At 37.3% G+C, this 22,266-nt stretch overlaps 1 protein-coding gene across 1 annotated transcript in view; it reads right to left on the reverse strand.

The window, feature by feature from the left end:
* Window positions 1-239: 239 nt before the first annotated feature.
* The window catches only part of LOC149186538 (uncharacterized), a 331,009-nt gene continuing 308,982 nt past the window's right edge, over window positions 240-22,266 (reverse strand). The window contains exon 15 of the mRNA XM_089409383.1: window positions 240-620. Within this exon, the coding sequence (XP_089265509.1) occupies window positions 555-620 (66 nt within the window). The 3' untranslated portion in view covers window positions 240-554. The remainder of the gene's footprint in view (window positions 621-22,266) is intronic.

A 22,266-nucleotide genomic window follows, 5' to 3' on the forward strand; every position in this document is an offset into this window, starting at 1 on the left:
CTGGCAGGAGTGAAAGCCTGCTCCCTTACGGACCACCAGCGGGTTATTACAGGTGGCGTGGTTTTCCTTGAAACAGTGATGAGTCAAACCGACATTCGCGGATAGCAGCCAGAGATGGCTGTCCTCACTGTTGGTTTGACACCTGAGTTTGATAGGTTTTGCCACCTTCGGAAAAAAAAAAAAAAAACAATAGACTCAATAGACTCTATTAATTTAGCTTTCAATATTAAGCCCGTAAATAACACAATAAACTAGAATATATTATAGCTACTAAAAGGAAAATTGTTGAATGATATATGAAAACAATATCAGTGTTACTCGAGCACTTTATTTTGCAATAATTTCACCAGAAATACAATAATTATATGCATCTTCCATGGGATTGTTAACTAACCACTAAATACTCATTAACAAACTCAATGATGTGATTTAAGGTACCATTCGATGTCTTCGAAAATATTACAAATTGAAAATACCACACACTTTGTTAGATAACATCCAGTAAGCCATAATTGCCAGAATGCGATGACATCATTTTGTCATAAATTTTAACGTCAGTACCTCACGATCAATTTCTCCATATTATCGCCTAAGATGGCTGAATAATATCGAATTTCAGCCTGTCGTCAAAAGAGAACAGTAACTTTAATGGTCTGATTGAAATATATAAATCTAAGACGCATCATCAAAGTACATTGAAAGTGATAAGATTAAATAAAGCAACTAATAAGTTGAAATAACAATGACTTCAGTCAAAGAGTAGGAAGTCATTACACGGACAGGGAGATATAAATGTTTTTTATAACCATTCTCAATGCTTAAAAAATATAGTAGATCAATATGCTATCACCAATGTTGATGTTTCATTCATTAAAATCCGTATTTTGATAATAATTTATAAACATCCAACACATACCTCAGTGGAAAATGAAATGGACCTGGTCCATATAATGAGATAAATAGGGTAATGTAGAGTTAAATAAGGTTTAAATGGAGTCAAATAATGGTTAACACATTATTAAATCTCAAAACTATTTATAATTTTAGGTGTAGTATTCCTTGAATATAGAGTTTAATAGCATAAAAGAGGATTAAATAAGGTTTATATGGAGTAAAATACTTGTTAACAATTGGTTAAATAAACAGGTCTTATCAAGATTTAATTACATCTCAAAGCTCATATATATTGAAATAGTTATGCTCCATTTACAAATGGTGAAATGGAGGGATAGATTGGACTTTCGTGGTATTTATGGTGGGTCAATCTTAGTACACATGGAATACATCAAGGGTTAAAGTAGGAACTATCAACTAAAGGATAGATGATGTTGTATTGTTGTTCACATTTCTTAGTTTAAGATCAGCAAGGGAATTAACATAAGCATTGTGGATTTCTGCACACTTCCAAGAAAATGTACTAAATACTTTTTAATGTCCTACAAGATGTCTACTTTATGATTTCCTTCTATCTGAAAAATTGTTTGGAAGATGTAGTCAAGGTCTAGAGATAATGAAGTTTCATAATCTGTTACAAAGGAAATTAGTTGAGGCCAATGAAGACAATAGAATAAGGGGAAAAGGTTGTGGCTACTAAAGGGATTTCCCCAAATAACCTACTCCATGTGGTCAAACCTGCATGATAAGTCACAAACCTAAGAGAACTAGGAAAAAAGATGATTTAATGGGCCATTGTGTTGTATTTTACCCATGAAATAGGAGCAGATATTAAATGAGTAACTCTTCCAATGCAGCTTAAGCAAAAAGTTTGGCAAGAAGCCATAACAAACATGAATGTTGTTGCATCGCAAATCTAGATTTCAAAGATATTCAAGCCCAACAAAAAGATGAAAACTTAGGGTAAAGTAGAAGCACCACCCTCTATCATCTTGATTCCATCTCTTTAGGTTGATTCATTTCCAACACAAGTGGGGAATTCCATATTAGGATTGCCAATCTATCTTTTATAGACTATAGCAAGTTCCTTATTAGCAAAACGAAAAGGTTTTAGGGTTTTTAATATGTTTTGTGGTAGATTTCAAAGGATGAGTACCGTAACCAAGGGTTATTGTTGGCTTTTAGGTTACCCAAAAAGTGTTTACGCCAATGATGGGGGCAGTGTTGCAAGAACACACCCCCCCAATTGATCTGTAAACTGTCGTGGAGATTCCACTAGACAACTCGTCATAATAGATTCCATAAAATTATATTTAAAAATAAAAAATCTACACTATTACAAGGTTACTTATCTTTAGTTTTATGGATATATAGATTATTGTTAATAATGTATGCATGTGAATTAAAATTATGCAGAAAATAGAGAACAATGAAGTAAAATATCACACATGCATTGACAGGGGATATGACCTGGGGAACCCTTTCGGGAGAAAAACCCAGCTGGAAGGTGATGCCACTCTACTCTCTCTCTGAATAGAAAATGTTTGCGAGTACAAAGAAGTATGGTCTATGGCTTGTGGGATACTATAGTGAACAAATCCTTTCTATGTGTTTTATCTCGTATCCCTCTCGATTATTTTTGCTCATCTATGGAACAAATGCACTCGAAAGAATGGAACCCCTTCTCCTCCTAGTGTCCCATTTATAACACAGCTCGATAACCTACTAGTAGTTAGGTTTGACTACTTCAACTCTTAACTAGAGTTACAATATAGACTCTTCTAGAGTCTTCTTCATCATAATCACGTGGCTAGCCCATTTCTCATGAATAATGGGGGCTGGCATGGCATCCTCCTAAATTATGGTGGTGGAAACAAGAAGGTCAACTTATGAGTGACATAACTTTCACATATGGACTCTGATTGACGAGATTGCGTCGTTGGAAAGGTATTTGTGCGTAGAATAGGAAAAAAATGTTTTTCACTAAAGTGACAATGTTTTACCCCCAAAACATGTCGGTTTATGCATCAAAACACTCCTGAAAGGTTTCAAACCCCAATTTGCTAAATTGGGTCCCACTAGTAAAAATGGTTCTAAGCATTGATTCCTCCAATTTTTCCTCTCTCAAACCATCAATATGGATGATAAGCAATCTAATGATCCAATCCAAATCACCAACCCAGTTTAGAGGCCAAAAACTTGCTCTGAAAAAGACCGCTACCTAAGCACCACGTAATCCACAACCCAAAAATTCAAAACCAGACTTCCTATTCTTTAATAGTGATGGTTTGACACACAATCTGACATGTGGGACCACATTCCAACATATAGTTTGACACAGTTCAAGAATTCTTCTAGCATGCTTCCCATCATGGTGGTTTAAGGAGGAGAGAATAGTATCTAGATTCACTACTTTATGTCATAGATGATATATTAGTGTTTTGAATTCATATTTTAGGTGTTTCTACTTCAGTGTGTAGATGCCTTGTATTATAAACATTACTATTTGGTCATGTTGATAGTTTCCAAATAAGTTATTTCAATGATTTAATGGTCGACTTCCTATTATATGCTTAAAATTTTGATGTTTGTTTGTAATTTCTAGAATATACATGGTTGATGCGAAAATAATTAATCGTTAATGTACTGTGGATGCCAATTAAATCTTGATTTATGTACGAAAATTCATGGTTTCATATATTCTACAACTAATGTGGCATTCTAGATGATTTTTTAATTATAAATGCAATGTGTGTGTGTGTGTATAGAGAGAGAGAGAGAGAGAGATGCTTTTGGGATGCTTCACTTCCAATAACTTTTGGAAAATGACACTCTGAGTGCTTCACTTCTGAAAAACACATGATACTCCTAGCGCTTCATTTCTAAAAAACACTCCCACTTTTTGCAACGGTGGTTGGGGGTGCTTCATGAGATTTGCAAACATGGTCTATTTTCCACAACCATATGGATTGACATGGATTGGTGCACGGGCGATGGTCTTTGATCAATTTGCACACTAGAGACAACATGTTTAGTGATTCTTGGACCTTAGTTGGATGATTTCATTGCACTCTTTCCTAGGGAATTAGTGTTCTCTTGACAACTTAAGGGATGCTCTTCGTGATGGCCAAATGGAGAGGTTCACTTGCTTGGAGAATGACCTACTTAGGAGGAGTGTTGTGCATCTTGGAGGAGGGAATTAGGCCCTAGACAACATGGGGTAGCTTGGATTTTTGAATGGAGACTTTGAGTACACTTGGGGATGCTTGGGTTACAACAATGTTTGTGTAAGGGGAGTGGACAAATTGGACTACATGGTTTAGAAGGAGTGATGGAATCTGTGTTGGCTTGTAAAAAAGGGGTGTTTGGACACACCTTGTGTAGCTACATCATTTTGGAGATCTTATTGCATATGACATCACCTTGAGCATTACACGTGGACCCTTGAACCAAAATACTTCACTTGTGTAGGCCTACAAGTCTTTATTTCAGTTTCTTGTAAGGGCTTAGGCCCACATTGTATTGTTGGCCTTCATTACCTCCCATATATATATAGAGGAAGGAGAGAACGCTTCTCATTCATATCATTTTGTGCTTCTTATTTCACTCTTATATAAAGATGTGACTAAGAGGAGTGAATTAGCCATGCCATCTTCTCTATTTTTGATCTCCATTTGTAATTGGTCACTCTCTTAGAAGTTATAAGATTTCCTTGATATTCTTGGAGCATCTTGAAGTTTAGGGTTAGGGTTTCATCACTTGAATAATTGATAATATGGATTTGAGATAAAAAAAAATCATTTTAAAAGTTGTCCAGTCTGAACCGGTAACTAATCAAATTCATTAATCAGATAGGCCGACATAATGAAGCGGTACAAAAACCTAGTTGAAGGGTTGGTTTGTACCAATTAGGTACCTAATCGATACAAATAGGCCCTAATAAACTGATCACATCTCACATGTGTGGGAGGAGTCCAACACCAATTTGTTACCTAACCAATACAAACTAGCCATAATTGACCAATTCCAACCCTAACCATTTAATAAAATCTGACATGTGTGGGGGGAAGTTCGAGACCCCCAATGGTGGTTTTGTTAGATGGTTTTGAAGAAACCAAGTGATTTTTCTATTTCCCTCCCAAAACAACACCCCTCGACTATAAAACCAACCCTCTAAACCCTAAATCTAAAAAAAAAACATAACTCAAACCTAACAATGTTGGCAATCAATGGTAATGTTAAATTCTTAAAGGATAAAAAGGAAAGTTTTTCAAAATGTTTGATTGGTTCCAACCTTATCAAAATTCATATGGAGAAAGTAGAATTTCATATCCCACTCAAAATTCACCAGACTTGACAGTTTTCAAGATTTTAGGATCGGTAGGATTACAAAATTTTCATTGAATTATATGATGTATGAGGGTGTGAGATTGGCATTTAAACAAGAGTATGAAGCCTTTTATGTAACATGATGTTGGTGGTATTGATTGTTGAACTCCTCTGTTATCGCCTTTACAAAAATGTACCCTTCACTCAAACCAAAATAATTGGTTAGGCATGTTAATATTCTTCTACCATATTATAAGGTTTAGGAGATGAACCCTTCACTCAAACCAAAAACATTCGTTAGACATGCTAGGCTTTTTCAAATTTTACCATAGTATAAGGTTAAGGAACCCGAGTCTAAAGATTTTGAGCAAGATGATGTTTGTGTAGCTCTTGTTGATGATCCCATTTCTACTAGAGGTGATATGGTGATGATTTTGATGAGTGAACATGTTGATCAATGATTTGTAGTAGGCCAATGGCCCAATAGCTTGTAGCATTGTTTTTGGTCTCTAGAGGCCATTTAGAGTGTCAATGATTAAGTATTTTTTTGTTGATATGTATTGCAGTTGGTGTCATTTTGATATATTCCCTCTTACATGGTATATAGATAAGAAAAATTTACATATTTTGTTTCTAATGGTTTGGAATCTTAACAAAATAAGATAAAAAATATGATTTTATGTATGTTTTTCAAATTTGGCTCATTGAATCTAGTGCAATTTGGTTCTTGTTAGAATACTAGTTAGATACATGGGCCAGTTCAAAACTTGGTTTCAGTTTTAAAGATATGGATGAAACTAAGTGCATTTTGTGAAGAAGAGAATGAGTAGAAGATGATTTTCCTTGGAGGACTTGTTTGAGTGATTCTTGCATGTTGGAGCTTCTTTGTTAAGCTAGGGTTTTTCTTGATTCTCTCTAGCTAGAGTTTTGGAGAGCTAGTGGATTGTACTGTCCTTTTGATAAAGCCATGGTATGAACAACAAATTCATCTTATACATTAATGATGCCTTTATGTGTCCAATACTTGTGCTAAGTACATATTTGACTTTTAGCCATCAATGTTCTTCATGCATTTTTATCTATAGCTATATATGTCTTGCTAATTTCACATAAGTAAAGGAAAATTATATTGAGTGATTTAATGCCATAACTAAATATGGTTATTTTAATGTTGTTGTTAATATTGTTAAAGATAGTTTTCAGATCTGGTTTATGCATGATAAAACTTCCCTAGATGATTAAAACTTACCAAAACCATAGTTTTAAAACTCGGATTCAGACTTTGGTTCGATTATCTATCAACTCAAGTTTTGACTTGGACTTGGACCGACTTGGATAACTTAGATTTAATGACTCGATTTTCAACTTGGATAGACTCAAATCAAATCAGATTCAATGACTTAGTTTTCAACTTGGATCAACATACCAAACTGGGCAAAACCCGCTCCTTGAGCCAAGTTGAAAGTCAAGTTGACTTTGTGGTCTATCAACTTGGCTGATGAGACTAAGTCCAAGTCAAACTGATCCAAGTTTTAAAACTATGATCGGAACTCTCTAGTATCTTTTCACATTAGAGTGTCAAGAATGTTGGGTTGTTAAGGATCAAAATATTTTAATCTTTTGTTATTGTTTCATTCTATATTTCATAGCCCTAAGCTTGAAAATTTATAGGGTTAATATCTAGGAAACCTCTAGTTAAGATAAGGGACCCACTGTCAACTCAGACCAAGCACCCGCTCTTTAGGCTCAAAATTTCCTAAACAACCACGGGAGGAGTCCCTAAATATGCACAAACAACTCAAGTGCAAGATCAAAGTCTTACGTGGAGTCAATTGTGTGGAGGTGTTCTTGTTATACATGTTGCGTAGCGATAAATTCGTCATTGTAGTGCTAAAGTTCTACACAAAAAATATTAGTAGCCAAAATTTGAATACAATATAGCATATAACATATGGATTTTGTGTTTACTTGAAAAATCCCAACCAAATACATTGTTGTTATTCAATTTAGTTTCCTGCTTAGAATGATATAGCTTAGAACATCTCACCATCCCATCCTATAGAGCTCTTCATTCTCGTTCCAATGAGCTATTACACTAAGGTGTTTTTCCAAATAATCCCCTCCACACAACACCTTTAATGCTTTTAATTAAATTATGCTAATAATAACCCCATTTTATGGGATTCATCAGAATGAAACAAAACTAAAAATGAACTATGTGCACCTACCCCCGATGGTCAAATACAACAAGAGAACTCCATCGAACCCCATAAAACTCTTCCAAAGCACTCCAAGCCCTCTGATGATGTAATCTCGCTCCTGCAAATTCGCTGTCACCACCCTTGGAATTCCATCCTGACTACATCATAAGGGAAACTGGAAACTATTTATTTCTAGTAGCATCCGATGTGCTATAAGCCTCAAAATTTGCAAGGAGGCGAGGACAAATGCATTCCACAATACCCATAAATGGTTTTCGGAAATTACACCCAAAGACAATTTTATTAAAATAATTAATTATTTTTAATGGGTGCCTAAGTCTAAACTTAGGAAATAAAATAATTAAAGCGTATTAATCAAACTGAGGGTGGAACTTCTAGAAGAAGACAGAGATCAAGCCCAAATGATTTGAGCCATTGATTATAATCTAATATGGGTTGTTGATTGATCAATGAGAGGATCATAAGAGGAGGCTTGATGGGCATTTGGAAAACACATCGAAGAGAGATCAAGAGATCGAATTTCTTAGAGAGGGCAGCGTAGCAGTTGCTAGAGTATCGATCGAGGAGATTTCTTGGAGTGAGGGGCAAGGATAGTTCTGGAGGGAGATTTCCTGATCCGGGAATACGTCGAAGAGGAAGAAGAGATAGATCCAAAAGAGGCAACGCAGAGGCTACATTGGGTAGCGTAGGCTGACGTAGAAGCAGTGTAGAGCCTAAGACGAGATCCGTATTTTGCTGGAGAAGTCGAGTTCTGGGGCCAGAAGTCGGGGTGTGAGTCTAGGAGAGCAGAAGTCGAAGTTCCATAAGCAAAACAATGAACCAAGAGGAATGGCACAAGCCCCAGAAGGAGTGATGCAGAATAACGTAGTGATTGCGCAGAAACTGCGTAGAGGCTATTAGCGGCCCACCATTCAGTGGTCGGATCAGTGTTGGATCACCAGTGATAGTATGAGGTATTTCTCACTAATCTTGTGTCAGTCAGATTCTCTGTATTGGATAACCAACAAGGCATCCAAAGATTTTATTCAAAAAACTACTGCTTAATAATACAAACCCTTAGTGTTGCACTGGCTTTCTCGCATTGGGTTTTCTAGGGACATTTGTCCAAAAATAACGGTGTCAGTGTTGTGTATTTCTTTCTTGCTCAGTTTCTTGTTTCCGTGTTTAATTTAATTGGAGACTGTGGAGACTCTGCTCCTCTCAGCGTCTCATCTTCATTCCAACAATATAAGCTTCTTTTGCTGTTACATGTTCAATTCCCATTTTCTCCTCTATCCTAAGCTTTCACTTGAATAGGTTATTCATGTTTTTTTCTGTATCTAATGCCAGATAACTGTCATCTTAGCTCTGTGTTGATAAATTATATTTGCAAGCTTCATTTACTTCCTGTAGCTAGCCATTCATATGTGTTTATGTATGCATCAGTTGGTATAGTCAGTATTCTCCATCTATCCATTGAATCTATAAACTATTGAGCATTAGTGGTCTAAATCCTTGTAACGCTGAGGGTGTTCATGCATGTCTTGAGTGAAAATAGAGTTGAAACAGTCATCTGACTTGATCCAAACCATCATCCAATCCAATAGTTCCGAGAACGATATTGAAGATTTATATGTTACTAGGCACCTCCGCGCTACAACCTAGGAGAGCTTCCTGGAGTGCTAACATAATTGGTGCCGTTGCCGAGGAGAGGAGACTGAAGCTTAGCTTCCCTGGGAGATGACATAGATCCAACTTTGATGATAGACAAAGTCTAGGCACTTTTCCGGTTGTAATCATCTATCTGGCGACTCTATTAGAGGACGAACCTCTTAGCGACCCCACTTCATAGTTCTGGCTCAATTTGTGAGGCAGACTCGGAGAAATCCTCAGAAGCCACAAGTTGACCCAGTACCTGACCCTGAAAGAATCATCAAAGAAAGAAAGGCATTGCAAAAAGGAGCATCAGGTTTAGGTAGCTCTAAACAATATTCTATATCTCTTCAAGAAAATCCTTTAATAGAACAAATACATGTTGAGAGTATAGCATCTAATACTAGCAGTGAAGAAAAAATCTCAGAGATTCATGGAGCTCCTTATTCTTTAGGTCCTCCTTCCGTTCTAAGCCCGAAGAAAGCCTCTCCTCCTATCCATCATACTCCTTTAGTCCCATTAGTCACTCCTCAGCCTTCTGTCATTCAGACTTCCAATACCCTTATAGCCACCATAGATATGGCAGGTCCTCAAGCACCTACCAAAATGGAAAGAATCATAGCGGCTAGGTATGGACCTATAGTACTGCCCACTCCTGTGAATGCCATGCCTACTGGAGAATATTAGAAGTATATGCCTAAGTTCACTAGGACTGAAGGTGTTACAGCTGAGGAACATCTTGATCATTCTAAAGCTATGCTGATAACCTGGACATTAGTGAAGATGATGTGTGGATGAGAGTCTTTGTCCAAAGCCTAGATGGAGAGGCTAGAAAATGGTTCAGAGAACTGACCCCAAGGTCTATAGCATATATTGAGGCTCTAGATGATGTATTCCTAAAGCATTGGGGGGATAAGAAAGATCTACTCTACTACCACACTGAGTTTGCGAACTTAAAGAGGGAAAATGGTGAGTTGTTGTCTGATTTTAATTAGAGGTTTAACCATATGTACAACAAGATACCAGTTGAAGTAAAACCCACCACTACCTCTGCTAAACTCACCTATGCCAACGCCTTTGATTCTGACTTCTGTCTACTGTTGAGGGAGAGACGATGTGCTACTTGGCTGATATGTAGGATGCAGCCTTGGAAATAGAATCAAACATCATGGTTGCAGAGAAGCTCAAGGGGAATGTTGATAGAAGGAGACAGAGGGGTGAATCTTCATCATCTTCAGGATGATAGAGTCATTAGCCTCTGAAATCTCCAAATTAAAAGTTGAGTAGCACCCTGGGAAAGGAAGAGTTCCTAATACCTTTGCTCCTAGAAATCCAAATCCATATAGAAGAGCTAATGAGCAGTTGCAAATTTTGCAAAGAAGCAAGGATGCCAATGAAGACCAAAGGGTGAAGACCCCTTTCCAGAATGTAGTCATGGAAGAAGAGCAGTTTGAAGAAGATGATGAGATCCATTGTCTGGAAGACAAAGACAATGCCTCCTTTTTTACCTCAGCTGCCTATGAAAAGTCATTATTCAATGACCAGACCAGCCAAGAGTGGGATGGTGGAGCTGTTCTGCAAACTAATGATCAACACAAATACGATCTGAGGTCAAAGATGAATAATGCTAAGGAAACTCCTATTCAGAGAGCTGTTGTCCCTGCAATACAACAAGCTAATAAGCAGAAACGACCAACAGTTGATCCCATCATCCTCAAAGCTCCAACTCACGAGGAAAGAGGCCCTTACAAGTCTCCTTCTCTTTTCAGTTTTGAATCAGAAATCCAGAAGCTAAGAATACCTATAGCTCTGATTGAATTAGTGAAGAATGAGACTTTAATGAGTCCTTCAAAAGATCTATCCTCGAGGCCCTTGAGCCTAAAGCCATCCAAACCTCCACTAATTATGTAAATCTGCAAGATGACAAACCAGCTATTGTTCTCAGCCCAATGATTGAAATTTATGACGATAGCTCCCCATCATTCTATGTCTCTCTGACTACTCATGAAAAAATCCTTCGTAACTACCTTCTGGACACTGGAGCCAGCCATAATCTAATGCCCAAGGCTGTCATGGATGAATTGGGTCTTGACATTACCAAGCCTTATCATGACCTGTTTTCTTTTGACTCTAGAAAAGTGAAATGTCTGAGATTAATCAAAGACCTAGCCATCACCTTGTCTTAGCTGCCCATGAAGAGCATGATGATGGATATTGTGGTAGCAGATGTACCCCCCAAGTTTGGCATGTTGCTTTCCAGAGGCTGGATCAAGAGATTAGGTGGAACATTGCAAAATGATCTGTCCTATGCTACTATCCCAGTTTTTGGAGGTGAGAGTAGGAGATTATACAGAGAAGCTCAGTTGGATTATATCATCAGTGATGAAAGGAATCCCACTAATCATCCCATTTATGCTGTCGACACAAATTTTGGAGCCTGTATTCTTTAGATTGAAGAATTCCAGTTGGCCTCCATGCAGCTTAGGAAACCGGTTTGCCAGATCACAGAGGAAGAAGGCCCACAAATTTGGGACATGTTCTTTGATGGAGCTTTCTCTAAGGAAGCTGCAGGGGCAGGTGTAGTCCTTGTGTCCCCCACACAGGAATGCATTCATTTATCTTTCAAATTAACTTTTCAGGTCACAAATAACATAGCAAAGTACGAAGCCTTGATATTGGGCTTAAACGCTGCTAAAGAAATGAGCATCAAAGGTATGAAGGTGTTTGGAGATGCAGACCTTATCATTCAGTAGGTGAACAAAACTTTCCAAGCAAAGCATCCAAGGCTGAAAGCATACAGAGATGAGGTATGGAAGCTCAAGGGTTCTTTTAATAGTTTCGACATTTCTTACATCCCTAGAATGAAGAACCAGCTTGCTGATTCCCTTGTTGTGGCCGCTAGCATGTTTATTCCTCCTTTGCCTCCTGTTGACCACCACCGGTCAACTATCCATGCAGTACACCCCATTTTTTTGGCAGAAAGGGGTAGTGTTTGATCGACATGGCCGTGCCATCCTGTAGTCATCAGCAGCTTGATCGATTTAACTGTAAACCCAGTCTGCATGTATGAAATGTAAATAATCTTAGTAGATATGAGTCGTGTATGTAAATTGCCTGGGTGGACCTAATTTCTAATGATAATCTACGTCCCGGAAGGTTTTTCGTCTCACCGATCCATGATCGGCAGAGTTTTCCTTCAGCCTGACCCCAAAGCCGGGATTGATTTTGTCATTAAAATTTTAGGAGAATCCTAGTGTGTTAATATGCTAGATTATAATTGTGTCGCAGAACTGGGTGGTTTATGAGGGTCTGTGTTAAGTGGGTTTGTCCCCTTAAGATGTAAATTGTAAAAGTCATGATGTAAAGTGTCTTGAGGGTTGGAAAATATTTTAAATCCCCTCATGAGTCCTAAGTCCTAGGTCCTAGGTGATTTTTCCAAAGGCTAAGTTCGAGGATCCATTTAAAAAAAAAAAAGAATTTTAAAAATAAATAAATAAATAACTGAAAAATAATAAAATAAATAATAAAATAAAAATAAAAATAATAAAAAATAAAAAATTATAAAATAAAGCAAAAACCCTAAAAAATAATAAAATAATAATATTTTGAGTAAAAACATGCAAAATTTCTTTTTAATGAATTAATAATTTCGACGGATGAGATTAAGAGATGTCTTGATCCTCATCGAAGATCGAGATCATTTCGACATGGATCACTCGAACTAGCCGTTGGGATCTTTTCCTTTAAATAGGGTGCTAGGAGTCATTTGAGATCATTGCATCTGTGAGTCTTGTGCTGAAGAAGCTCTCTTGTAATTTGTTTTCTGGTTAATAAAAGAAGACTTTGGGGTTCAAATCTTGCTGGTGTTACTCTCTGGAAGTGCTGTGAGATTTTTAATTTCTGCATATTTTATTTTTTCAGCCGTTAATAACAGTTTATCTTAGAGTATTGTGAGCACAGGTATCTTGTTCACTTGCTAGGGTTTGAATGGTGTTAGGGTTTCTGAAGTAATGGCAGGTATCTCCATTACTTTTTGAGATCTAGCATCATTTTTGCTCTCTTTACTGATGGTTGATTTAAGGTGTGCAGAAAACCCTTACTGAAGAAGATTGGTGGGCGTTTGGGGAAGTTCTAGGCTGAACCAGCCAACTCCCACAGGCTCTTCCTTGCAGAGCCCAGCTAATTTTTACCCTGGGTTAATCATTTAAATTTACTTTTCTGGTTTGCATGAGAGATTTTTCGAGCCTTTCCACAGCAAAGTTGAAGTTTCTAATATTCTGAAAATATTACTGCTATTATTGCTAAATCTGGCTGTTAAGGGGCCAAAATCTGTAAATTTATCAGCTATTTCTGGGTTTCAAATTTTGCCTTATACGCAGTCTTCATTAGGGTTTTGTTTCCTTGCAATTGCAGGTATATGGTTTTGAATTTTTTTTTTAGGGTTTCTGGAGCAGGAGAAAATGAGATTTTTGAGGTCAGACTATTGAGTTTTAGACATCAGCATAGCTTCCCTGGATCCATGCGTTCAGCCTTCATCCATTATGTAATAAAAGATATATGTATCTATTTCCAACAAAACCCTGGTAAGAAAATCGATTTTTATCAAAGACCCTCAGCTCAGCATCCTCAGCTACGTTTCTAATACAGTTTTCTTTCTATTTCTGTTGAAAATACGTTTTATGTCCATCATACTTCTGAGACTCGAACCTGTCAATACACCGTCTGGTGTTTAAACCTGCGGATCTAATAAATGTGCATTTCAAATTTTTTTTCTGTATATTTATGCCATACCCTTCAGAAACGACGCTTATGATTTTTCGCCTAGCATCATTGTAATTTCGATTTGCAGTTTCAGGTTATATTTGATCTATCGCTTGTCTGACTGCGTGCGTATACGGTATCGAAGCCGTAAGGAGGTAGTAGCGTACAACTCGAAATTCCCTTCTGAAACCGAGATACACGTCCTGAGTTCATTCTGGGCAAAGCGTTTCAAGTATCAGTTGTCGGCTGGGTAAAAAAAAAAGCCGTGGCCCCTTGCTGCTGTCGAAACCCTGCAAACAGCGAGAGAAGTGTGAATTTTTTTGCCTCTACGTTTTCCGCCGTCTGCTATCGAATTGTCCATGTGAAGCATCAAACGAAATTTCCATTATTTTTGTATGGTAAATGTCATATGCGTGGGTATTTCTCTGCCGCCGTCCAACCTCAAAACTTCACCTTCGTGCGTAACCCTCTCTGCCTGCTAGCGATTGTCACTCCGCAGCTGTTCTCACCGCCTCGTATTGACCTCTTCCTCCCTTTCACGTTGTCTGCAAATTTCCGCTCCCACGTCCGCAGCTGCAAAACAATCAACTCGATGCCGTCTAGCGTCTGAAGCTGCAAACCCGCACGTTTAGATTGCATTTCGAATTTTTTTATTTTTTAAGTTTTAGGAGTTCACATTTTTTGTTTTAGGGGTTACATAGTTTTCATAAATTTTAATTTTAGTTTCATTAGATCTTAGTTTTATTTTGATTATAAAATAAAAATAAAAAGGGTTTTCATTTGGTTTAATTTTAGTTTTATTTCATAGATTTTAAATATTTAGTTTAGATTAGTTTGATAGTTCTAATTTTATTAGCTTTAGATTTGGTTAAATAGTTTTAACTTTCTTAGATTTTAATAATTAAAAATTATAAAAGCATAAAAAATATTTTTTTTTTGTTCTATTCTATAGTTTAGATTTTAAATTTAAAGTTTCTTTTTTTTAGTTCAAAAAAAAATAAAAAAATTTAAAAGCATAAAAAGGGCATTGTGGAAATTTTGTCAGGATTTAGTTTTTCTTCAGAAAATTGTCATGCTGGAAATTTAAATTTTCAAGTTATGCACACGAATGATCACCTTAAAGATTTAGCTGCATAAAAATGATATCTGGTTAATGATTTATGATTTGCGTGGTTGTTTAAAGCATTCATCTCTTCTAAATTCTCAGTTACTGGATATCGTTATTTAGCTTTGGTCATTATAAGAGCATTGTTGTTTTAACTGATATCTTGCACTGCTCTAAACTATTTGATGATAAATGATTGTTGTTCACGATTTATATTTCTATATTATCTAGCAAGTAATCGTTTTAACACCAATCTCTTAAGGCACTGGTCTGCTAAATTAATTAAATCATTTTAGTGCTCATCATATCGTGTCTCCCACCCAACTGTTTGGCAGTTGGTCTTCATCATCTCACAGGGTCTACCCCCCTTAGCCGTGGGAGACAGGCTTAAACGGAGAGATCGGGGATCAGGGTGACAGCCCCCGGTCTGAGCGTTGTCGTGTCAATCTGTGCGACAACATTTTTTGGCGCCGTTGCCGGGGATACTTTATTCTCGGTGTTTCAACGACTTTTTATCATTCATCATTCATCTTTCTATCATTCGTTTGAGACGGCAACGCCAACATTTTTTGGTGCCGTTGCCGGGGATAGAGTTTTTTCTGTCCTTGGTTCTTTCATCTCAAGCTTTTCCTTGCTTTACTTCTTGTTCAGGTGGCGACTCCACTTCATATATTATCTTCAAGAGTGTACACTAGAAGACATCCAAGCAGTCTGTGCAACCCTACTCCTGATCCTAAAAAGGTCCTCAGGGTACGATTACACAAACTCGCTTCTCGTACACTTCTTGTAGACCTTGGACAAGAAGCCCTCTCTGATATTCATTTGTTATTTAAGGGTCAAGCTAGGCACAACATCATGGATTCGTATGCCCCTTGTGATTTTTCTAATATTCCAGGATATCCCAACGATATTCCATCTATTGGGATCGATAAATTGCCTAATTTTCAAGGAAATAATGCGATTAGTGCTAACTCTCATTTGCGAGATTTTAGCATATGGATGGCTAAATACGCAAGATCTGTTGATTTTGATCATGAGGATGTCAGGATGACTCTTTTCATCTTAACTCTAGGAGGCGATGCTTATGATTGGTTTACAGAAAAGCCTCAGAATTCATTTAACTCTTTACAGTCAATCATTAATGCATTTAAAGAAAAGTATGGAGATAAGAGAGAAGGAAGACACCTAGTAAAAGCTCTTAGCCTAATAAAAAAGAGAGAGGATGAAAATGTTGAAGAATTCAATAAAAGGTTTAACGGAATTGTTAGAGAATTACCTCAAGACTATAAACCTACAGATAAAACTCTCCAAGATTTTTACATTGATGCCTTTAGTCCTGAACCATCTTATGAATTAAGGCGTGCTAAACTTAATGATTATAGAGATTGCCAATCCTTAGCTATAGAACTTGAAAAGGACAAGGCCGCATCTGGAAAGTCTGAGATCCCAGGTTTCGATAGGGCTGCTACGAAATTAAAAGAAACTAAGGGAAAAGCAGCCCAAGAACCTGAAAGTGAGCTTGTTCTAAAATTGCTTCAAAAAATTGAAACTATGGAAATTAATCATAATAAGGAGATAACCACGTTGCAGAATAGGTTGATTCAAATGGAAAGATCGCAAACATAGAATTTTCAACCTCGAAACAATAATAATAGAAATAACAATTGGCAAAGAAAGGGTCAAACTAGTGAGCAGAGACCTCCTAATCCGTTGACTAATTTGGTTGATAATGCTCCTCCTTATCGTCAGGTTTGTGATGCTCTTCATGAAGAGGCCACTTGTCCCATTGTTAGAAGAATTTTAGATAGTGGAATGTTTGGAACAAGCGATCAAATAAATGTAGTAGGCAGCAAGTTTCCTTTGTCTTTGGATGATTGGATAGAGGTTAAGGAAAGGAGTCGTGATGTTGAGAATCTTTCATCAGCTTTTAGTATAAATAACCTTGAAAACGAAGATGATATTTTGGCTAGGTTATATGGTGAAAAACCCTCTCCTGAGCAAATCTTGGAAATTGCTAGAGATAAGGGTTTGACCTATCAGAGAAAGGATAAAGATCAAAGCGGGAATCAAATACCCCTTCGAACTTTTAACCCTGGTGTAAACTCTGGAATAGATGTCGATTTGGGAAATTGGTATAACAATGCTAAAATCTGGGTTCCTGTCTCCGAGATTGCTAAAATCCCTTCCCAAAGAGACAAGTTACTAAAAGCGATTCAAGGTCCTCAAGTCAATACTTCTCAACAGAAGACTCGGGAAGTTGGCTATCATGATGCTCCCATATATCTGCAAAGCTTAGATGCTGATAACAAAGATCACCAGCCTTTTTTCATCACCTTATTAGTTAATGGGTATAAATTGAATAATTGCATGTTGGATTCTGGTGCATCCGCTTGTGTAATGACTAAAAGGGTCATGGAACAGCTTAACTTAAGAGTTTCTAGACCCTATTATAACATATGCGCCATGGATTCTAAGAAAATCGAAGTGCATGGTTTAATTAAAGATTTTCAAGTTCATCTTTCAGTTTACCCAGACATCATGGTTGTCATGGATATTGTTGTTGTGGATGTGCCTGATGCCTGGGGTATGCTGTTATCTAGAAAGTGAGCCTCTGATCTAGGAGGAAGTATTCAAATGAATTGGTCATATGCCATGATTCCTTCTCCTAGTGGTGAGGGTTTTGTAAGACTAAATAGAGAGCCCGAAAGAAAGTTTCATGTTGAAGATCCTAGGAGACCTCATAATGAAATAATCAAAGAGCAATCTGACATTGGGAACTACGCCATCATGTCTAATTTTATAATTCCTCCCGATGATAAGATTAAGGGTCTCAAGGATAAAGTTTGGTATATGTACTTTGATGGTGCATCATTTAGGGCTGGTAAAGGTGCGGGAATAGTGCTTAAATCTCCCCTTGGTCACATTTTCAAGTTTGCCTATCGATTAGAATTTGAGGCAACCAACAATGTAGCTGAATATGAGGCTATATTGTTGGGTCTTGAATTGGCCAAGTCCTTGAGGGTTAGATTGCTTAGCATTAAGGGAGATTCTGATTTGGTTATCATGCAACTTAAGAATAAATTCACATGCAGAAATCAAAGATTAAGAAACTATAGAAATGCTGTGTGGGATACTATGGGGCACTTTGATGCCCTTGACCTCAAAGCAATTCCGAGAGAGCAAAATAGTCTGGCAGATGAACTTGCTGTAGCTGCTACTACTTTCCAGTTGTCTGATGAATTAATTAACGATAAGATTAAAATGGAAGTAATATTCAGACCATCTGTTCCAGACAACTCAGAGCATTGGCAAGTTTTTAATGACGAAAAACAAGTCATTTGTTTCCTTAATAGTTTAGATGAGTTTGAGGATTTCTGGATAGTTTCTGAGGAGGAGGAAGTTTTAAATCATGAGCATATCATAAATCCTACTCCTAGGAATGTGGTTGCTCTTGAGCAACATTTTGATCGGCATGATGCTACGAAGCTGAAAGAAGAAAACAAGATGGACCCAAGCGAGTACCTCGAAATTAACATTGGTACTTCTGAAAACCCGAAAATGGTTAAAATTGGTAGAGGTACTAGTTTGGAAGAAAGGAAAAAGTTAACTGATTTACTTCGCGAATATCGAGATGTTTTAGCTTTTTCTTACGACGAATTAAAAGGCTATAGGGAAGATGTTATGGAGCATACTATTCCCTTAAAAGACGAAAATGCTAAACCCTTTCGTCAGAAACTTAGGCAAATTAATCCTAAGTTAGCCCCCTTGGTCCAGAAAGAACTTGCAAAGATGCTTGCAGCAGGGATCATCGCTCAAACTAGGCATTCGACATGGTGTTCGAATTTGGTGATTGTTAGGAAAAAGAACGGTACAATAAGACTTTGTGTTGATTTCCGAAACCTTAATCTAGCGTGCAAAAAGGATAATTACCCTTTGCCAAACATGGAAACTTTGTTGCAAAGAGTAACTGGGTCGGGAATGATGTCGCTGCTAGACGGTTTTTCTGGGTACAATCAGGTATGGGTTAAAAAGGAAGATCGTCACAAAACCACATTCACGACACCATGGGGTACTTTTGAATACATTAGAATGCCGTTTGGATTAACAAACGCTGGGGCTACTTTCCAAAGGGCTATGGACTATGCCTTCAAAGGGTTAATCGGGAAGTTTATTAAGATTTACCAAGATGATCTTACTGTTTTCTCTAAAGATGGTATCAGTCATATAGATCATCTTAGGCAAGTCTTCGATAGATGTAGAGAGTATGGGATTTCTTTGAATCCGGCTAAGTCTGTTTTTGGGGTAACGGAAGGGAAATTACTGGGCCATATTATTTCTAAGGAAGGAATCAAGATTGATCCTGAAAGAATCGAAGCAATCCAAAAGATTCCTCTCCCGCATAATCTTAAGTCCCTTCAGTCTTTCCTTGGAAAGATAAATTTTATTAGAAGATTTATTCCAAATTACGCAGAAATAGCCAAGCCTATTCAAAGTCTTCTGAAAAAAGATGCAAAATTTGTTTGGCAAGAAGACGGCAAAAAGGCTTTCCAAGAAATCAAATCTGCTATCGCAAAAGCTCCTGTCTTAGTGAGTCCTGATTATTCCAAGGATTTCATGATTTTTTCTTTCGCTTCCGAAGATACCATTGCTGGTGTCTTACTTCAAAAGAATAAAGATGGTCACGAGCAGCCTATTGCTTTCATGAGTAGAGCACTTCAAAATTCTGAATTGAAGTACAATACCATGGAAAAGCAGGCCTATGCCCTGGTTAAGTCTCTTAAGCATTTTAAAACTTATGTGGGTTATTCTAAGATCATTGCTTTCGTCCCACATTCTGTTGTTAAGGACATATTAACTCAAACCGATTGCTTAGGGACTCGTGCTAGGTGGGTTACTAAAATACAGGAGTATGATTTGGAAATCAGACCCACCAAGTTGATCAAAGGCCAAGGCTTAGCTCAGATGTTAACTGAAGGTAATGAAAAGACTCTTGGTTTGTTATGTCTTAGCGATCTATCTTCGCCAGAGTTGCAAAGATTAGCGGAGCATGAGTGGTATAAGGACATAGTTTATTACTTGATGAATCTAGCATGTCCTAACCATTTAGTTGCTCATAAGAGAAGGGCTCTTAGACTAAAAGCCACTAAGTATTGCCTTATGAAGGATGGCCTTGGGTGGAGAAATCCTGAGGGCATAGTGCTTAGGTGTGTTGATGATGTTGAGTCCAAGAAATTAATCTCTGAGTTTCATTCAGGATTTTGTGGTGGTCATTATGCCGCTAGAACTACCACCCACAAAATCCTGAGAGCTGGCTATTATTGGCCTTCGATTTTTTCTGATGTGCACAAGTTTGTTAGAGCGTGTCAAGCCTGTCAACTATTCACTGGGAAGCAGAAGCTTGCTGCCCTTCCTCTACAACCTGTCATTGTAGAGGCTCCTTTTCAACATTGGGGTCTGGACTTCATAGGGAAGTTCCATGAAAATTCTAGCAATGGCTACTCATGGATTTTGACTGCTACGGATTATTTTACTAAATGGGTTGAAGCCATTCCTGCTAAGAATGCCACTGAAAATGTTATTATGGATTTCATTGAAAATAACATCATTACTAGATTTGGTGTCCCCGCTAAGATCACTACCGACAATGCCAAGGCTTTTAGTTCCTTAGAGTTTTCATCTTTTTGTTTCAAGTATGGCATTGTTTTATCTCATTCGTCAAATTACTATCCTCAGGGTAATGGTTTGGCTGAATCAAGTAACAAAAATCTCATAACCATTATCAAGAAGATAGTAGGAGATAACAAGAAATCATGGGACAGCAAAATCAAGTATGCTTTATGGGCAGATAGAATCACTAAGAAGAAAGCTACTGGTAAATCTCCCTTTGAATTAGTTTATGGCTTGGATGTTACTTTACCTGTGCACCTGAAATTGCCAGCTTATCAGCTTCTCCAGAATTTTTCTACTAATAAAGATGATGTTCAAAATAGAATAGATCAGATCGTGGAATTAGATGAAGCTCGTCGGACAACCTTTGATGCTATATGTAAAAATCAATCTAACATTAAGAAAAGCTTTGATAAATGCTCTCGATCTAGATCTTTGCAGGTGGGAGATATGGTATTGCTTTGGGATCGCAAAAATGAGAAACCAGGAAAACATAAGAAGTTTGACAGTTTGTGGCTGGGACCATACATCATTAGAGACATAGCTGGACCAAACTCATTCCACTTGAGCAGATTGGATGGCGAACCACTTGATCTACCAGCAAACGGCCAGATGCTCAAGCTGTTCTTCAGAGATGATATCTGATGCCATGGGGCATCCTTTGTATTGTATTTCTATCCCTACTCCTTGTCTTTTCAGCATTTCATTTTTGTCTTAGGATTAGATTTACTTTTCATGTTACTAGATAGTTAATAAATGAAGAGCTTTTATCTTTCCTGTGCTTAATGTATATGATGATTTTGGATGGACGCTACTTATTTTTATCTGTGTGTTGCATGGATGCAGATTCTGGATTCTCACATTCCTACAGTGCAGCAACGTGTCCCCAAGTAGAGCCAGATGTTGACCACCACCGGTCAACTACCCATGTAGTACACCCCCTTTTTTTTGGCAGAAAGGGGTAGTGTTTGATCGACATGGCCGTGCCATCCTGCAGTCATCAGCAGCTTGATCGATTTAACTGTAAACCTAGTCTGCATGTATGAAATGTAAAGAATCTTAGCAGATATGAGTCGTGTATGTAAATTGCCTGGGTAGACCTAACTTTCTAATGATAATCTACGTCCTGGAAGGTTTTTCGTCTCACCGATCCATGATCGACAGAGTTTTCCTTCAGCCTGACCCCAAAGCCGGGATTGATTTTGTCATTAAAATTTTAGGAGAATCCTAGTGTGTTAATCTGCTAGATTATAGTTGTGTTGCAGAACTGGGTGGTTTATGAGGGTCTGTGTTAAGTGGGTTTGTCCCCTTAAGATGTAAATTGTAAAAGTCATGATGTAAAGTGTCTTGAGGGTTGGAAAATATTTTAAATCCCCTCATGAGTCCTAAGTCCTAGGTCCTAGGTGATTTTTCCAAAGGCTAAGTTCGAGGATCCATTTTAAAAAAAAAAAAAAAATTAAAAATAAATAAATAAATAACTGAAAAATAATAAAATAAATAATAAAATAAAAATAAAAATAATAAAAAAATAAAAAATAATAAAAAACTATAAAATAAAGCAAAAACCCTAAAAAATAATAAAATAATAATATTTTGAGTAAAAACATGCAAAATTTCATTTTTTTAATGAATTAATAATTTCGACGGATGAGATTA

The sequence above is a fragment of the Pinus tabuliformis genome, chromosome 3_1, assembly GCF_031772625.1.
Source record: "Pinus tabuliformis cultivar Carrire ecotype Pingquan chromosome 3_1, CPIR1, whole genome shotgun sequence".
In the NCBI taxonomy this organism is placed as follows: Eukaryota; Viridiplantae; Streptophyta; class Pinopsida; order Pinales; family Pinaceae; genus Pinus; species Pinus tabuliformis.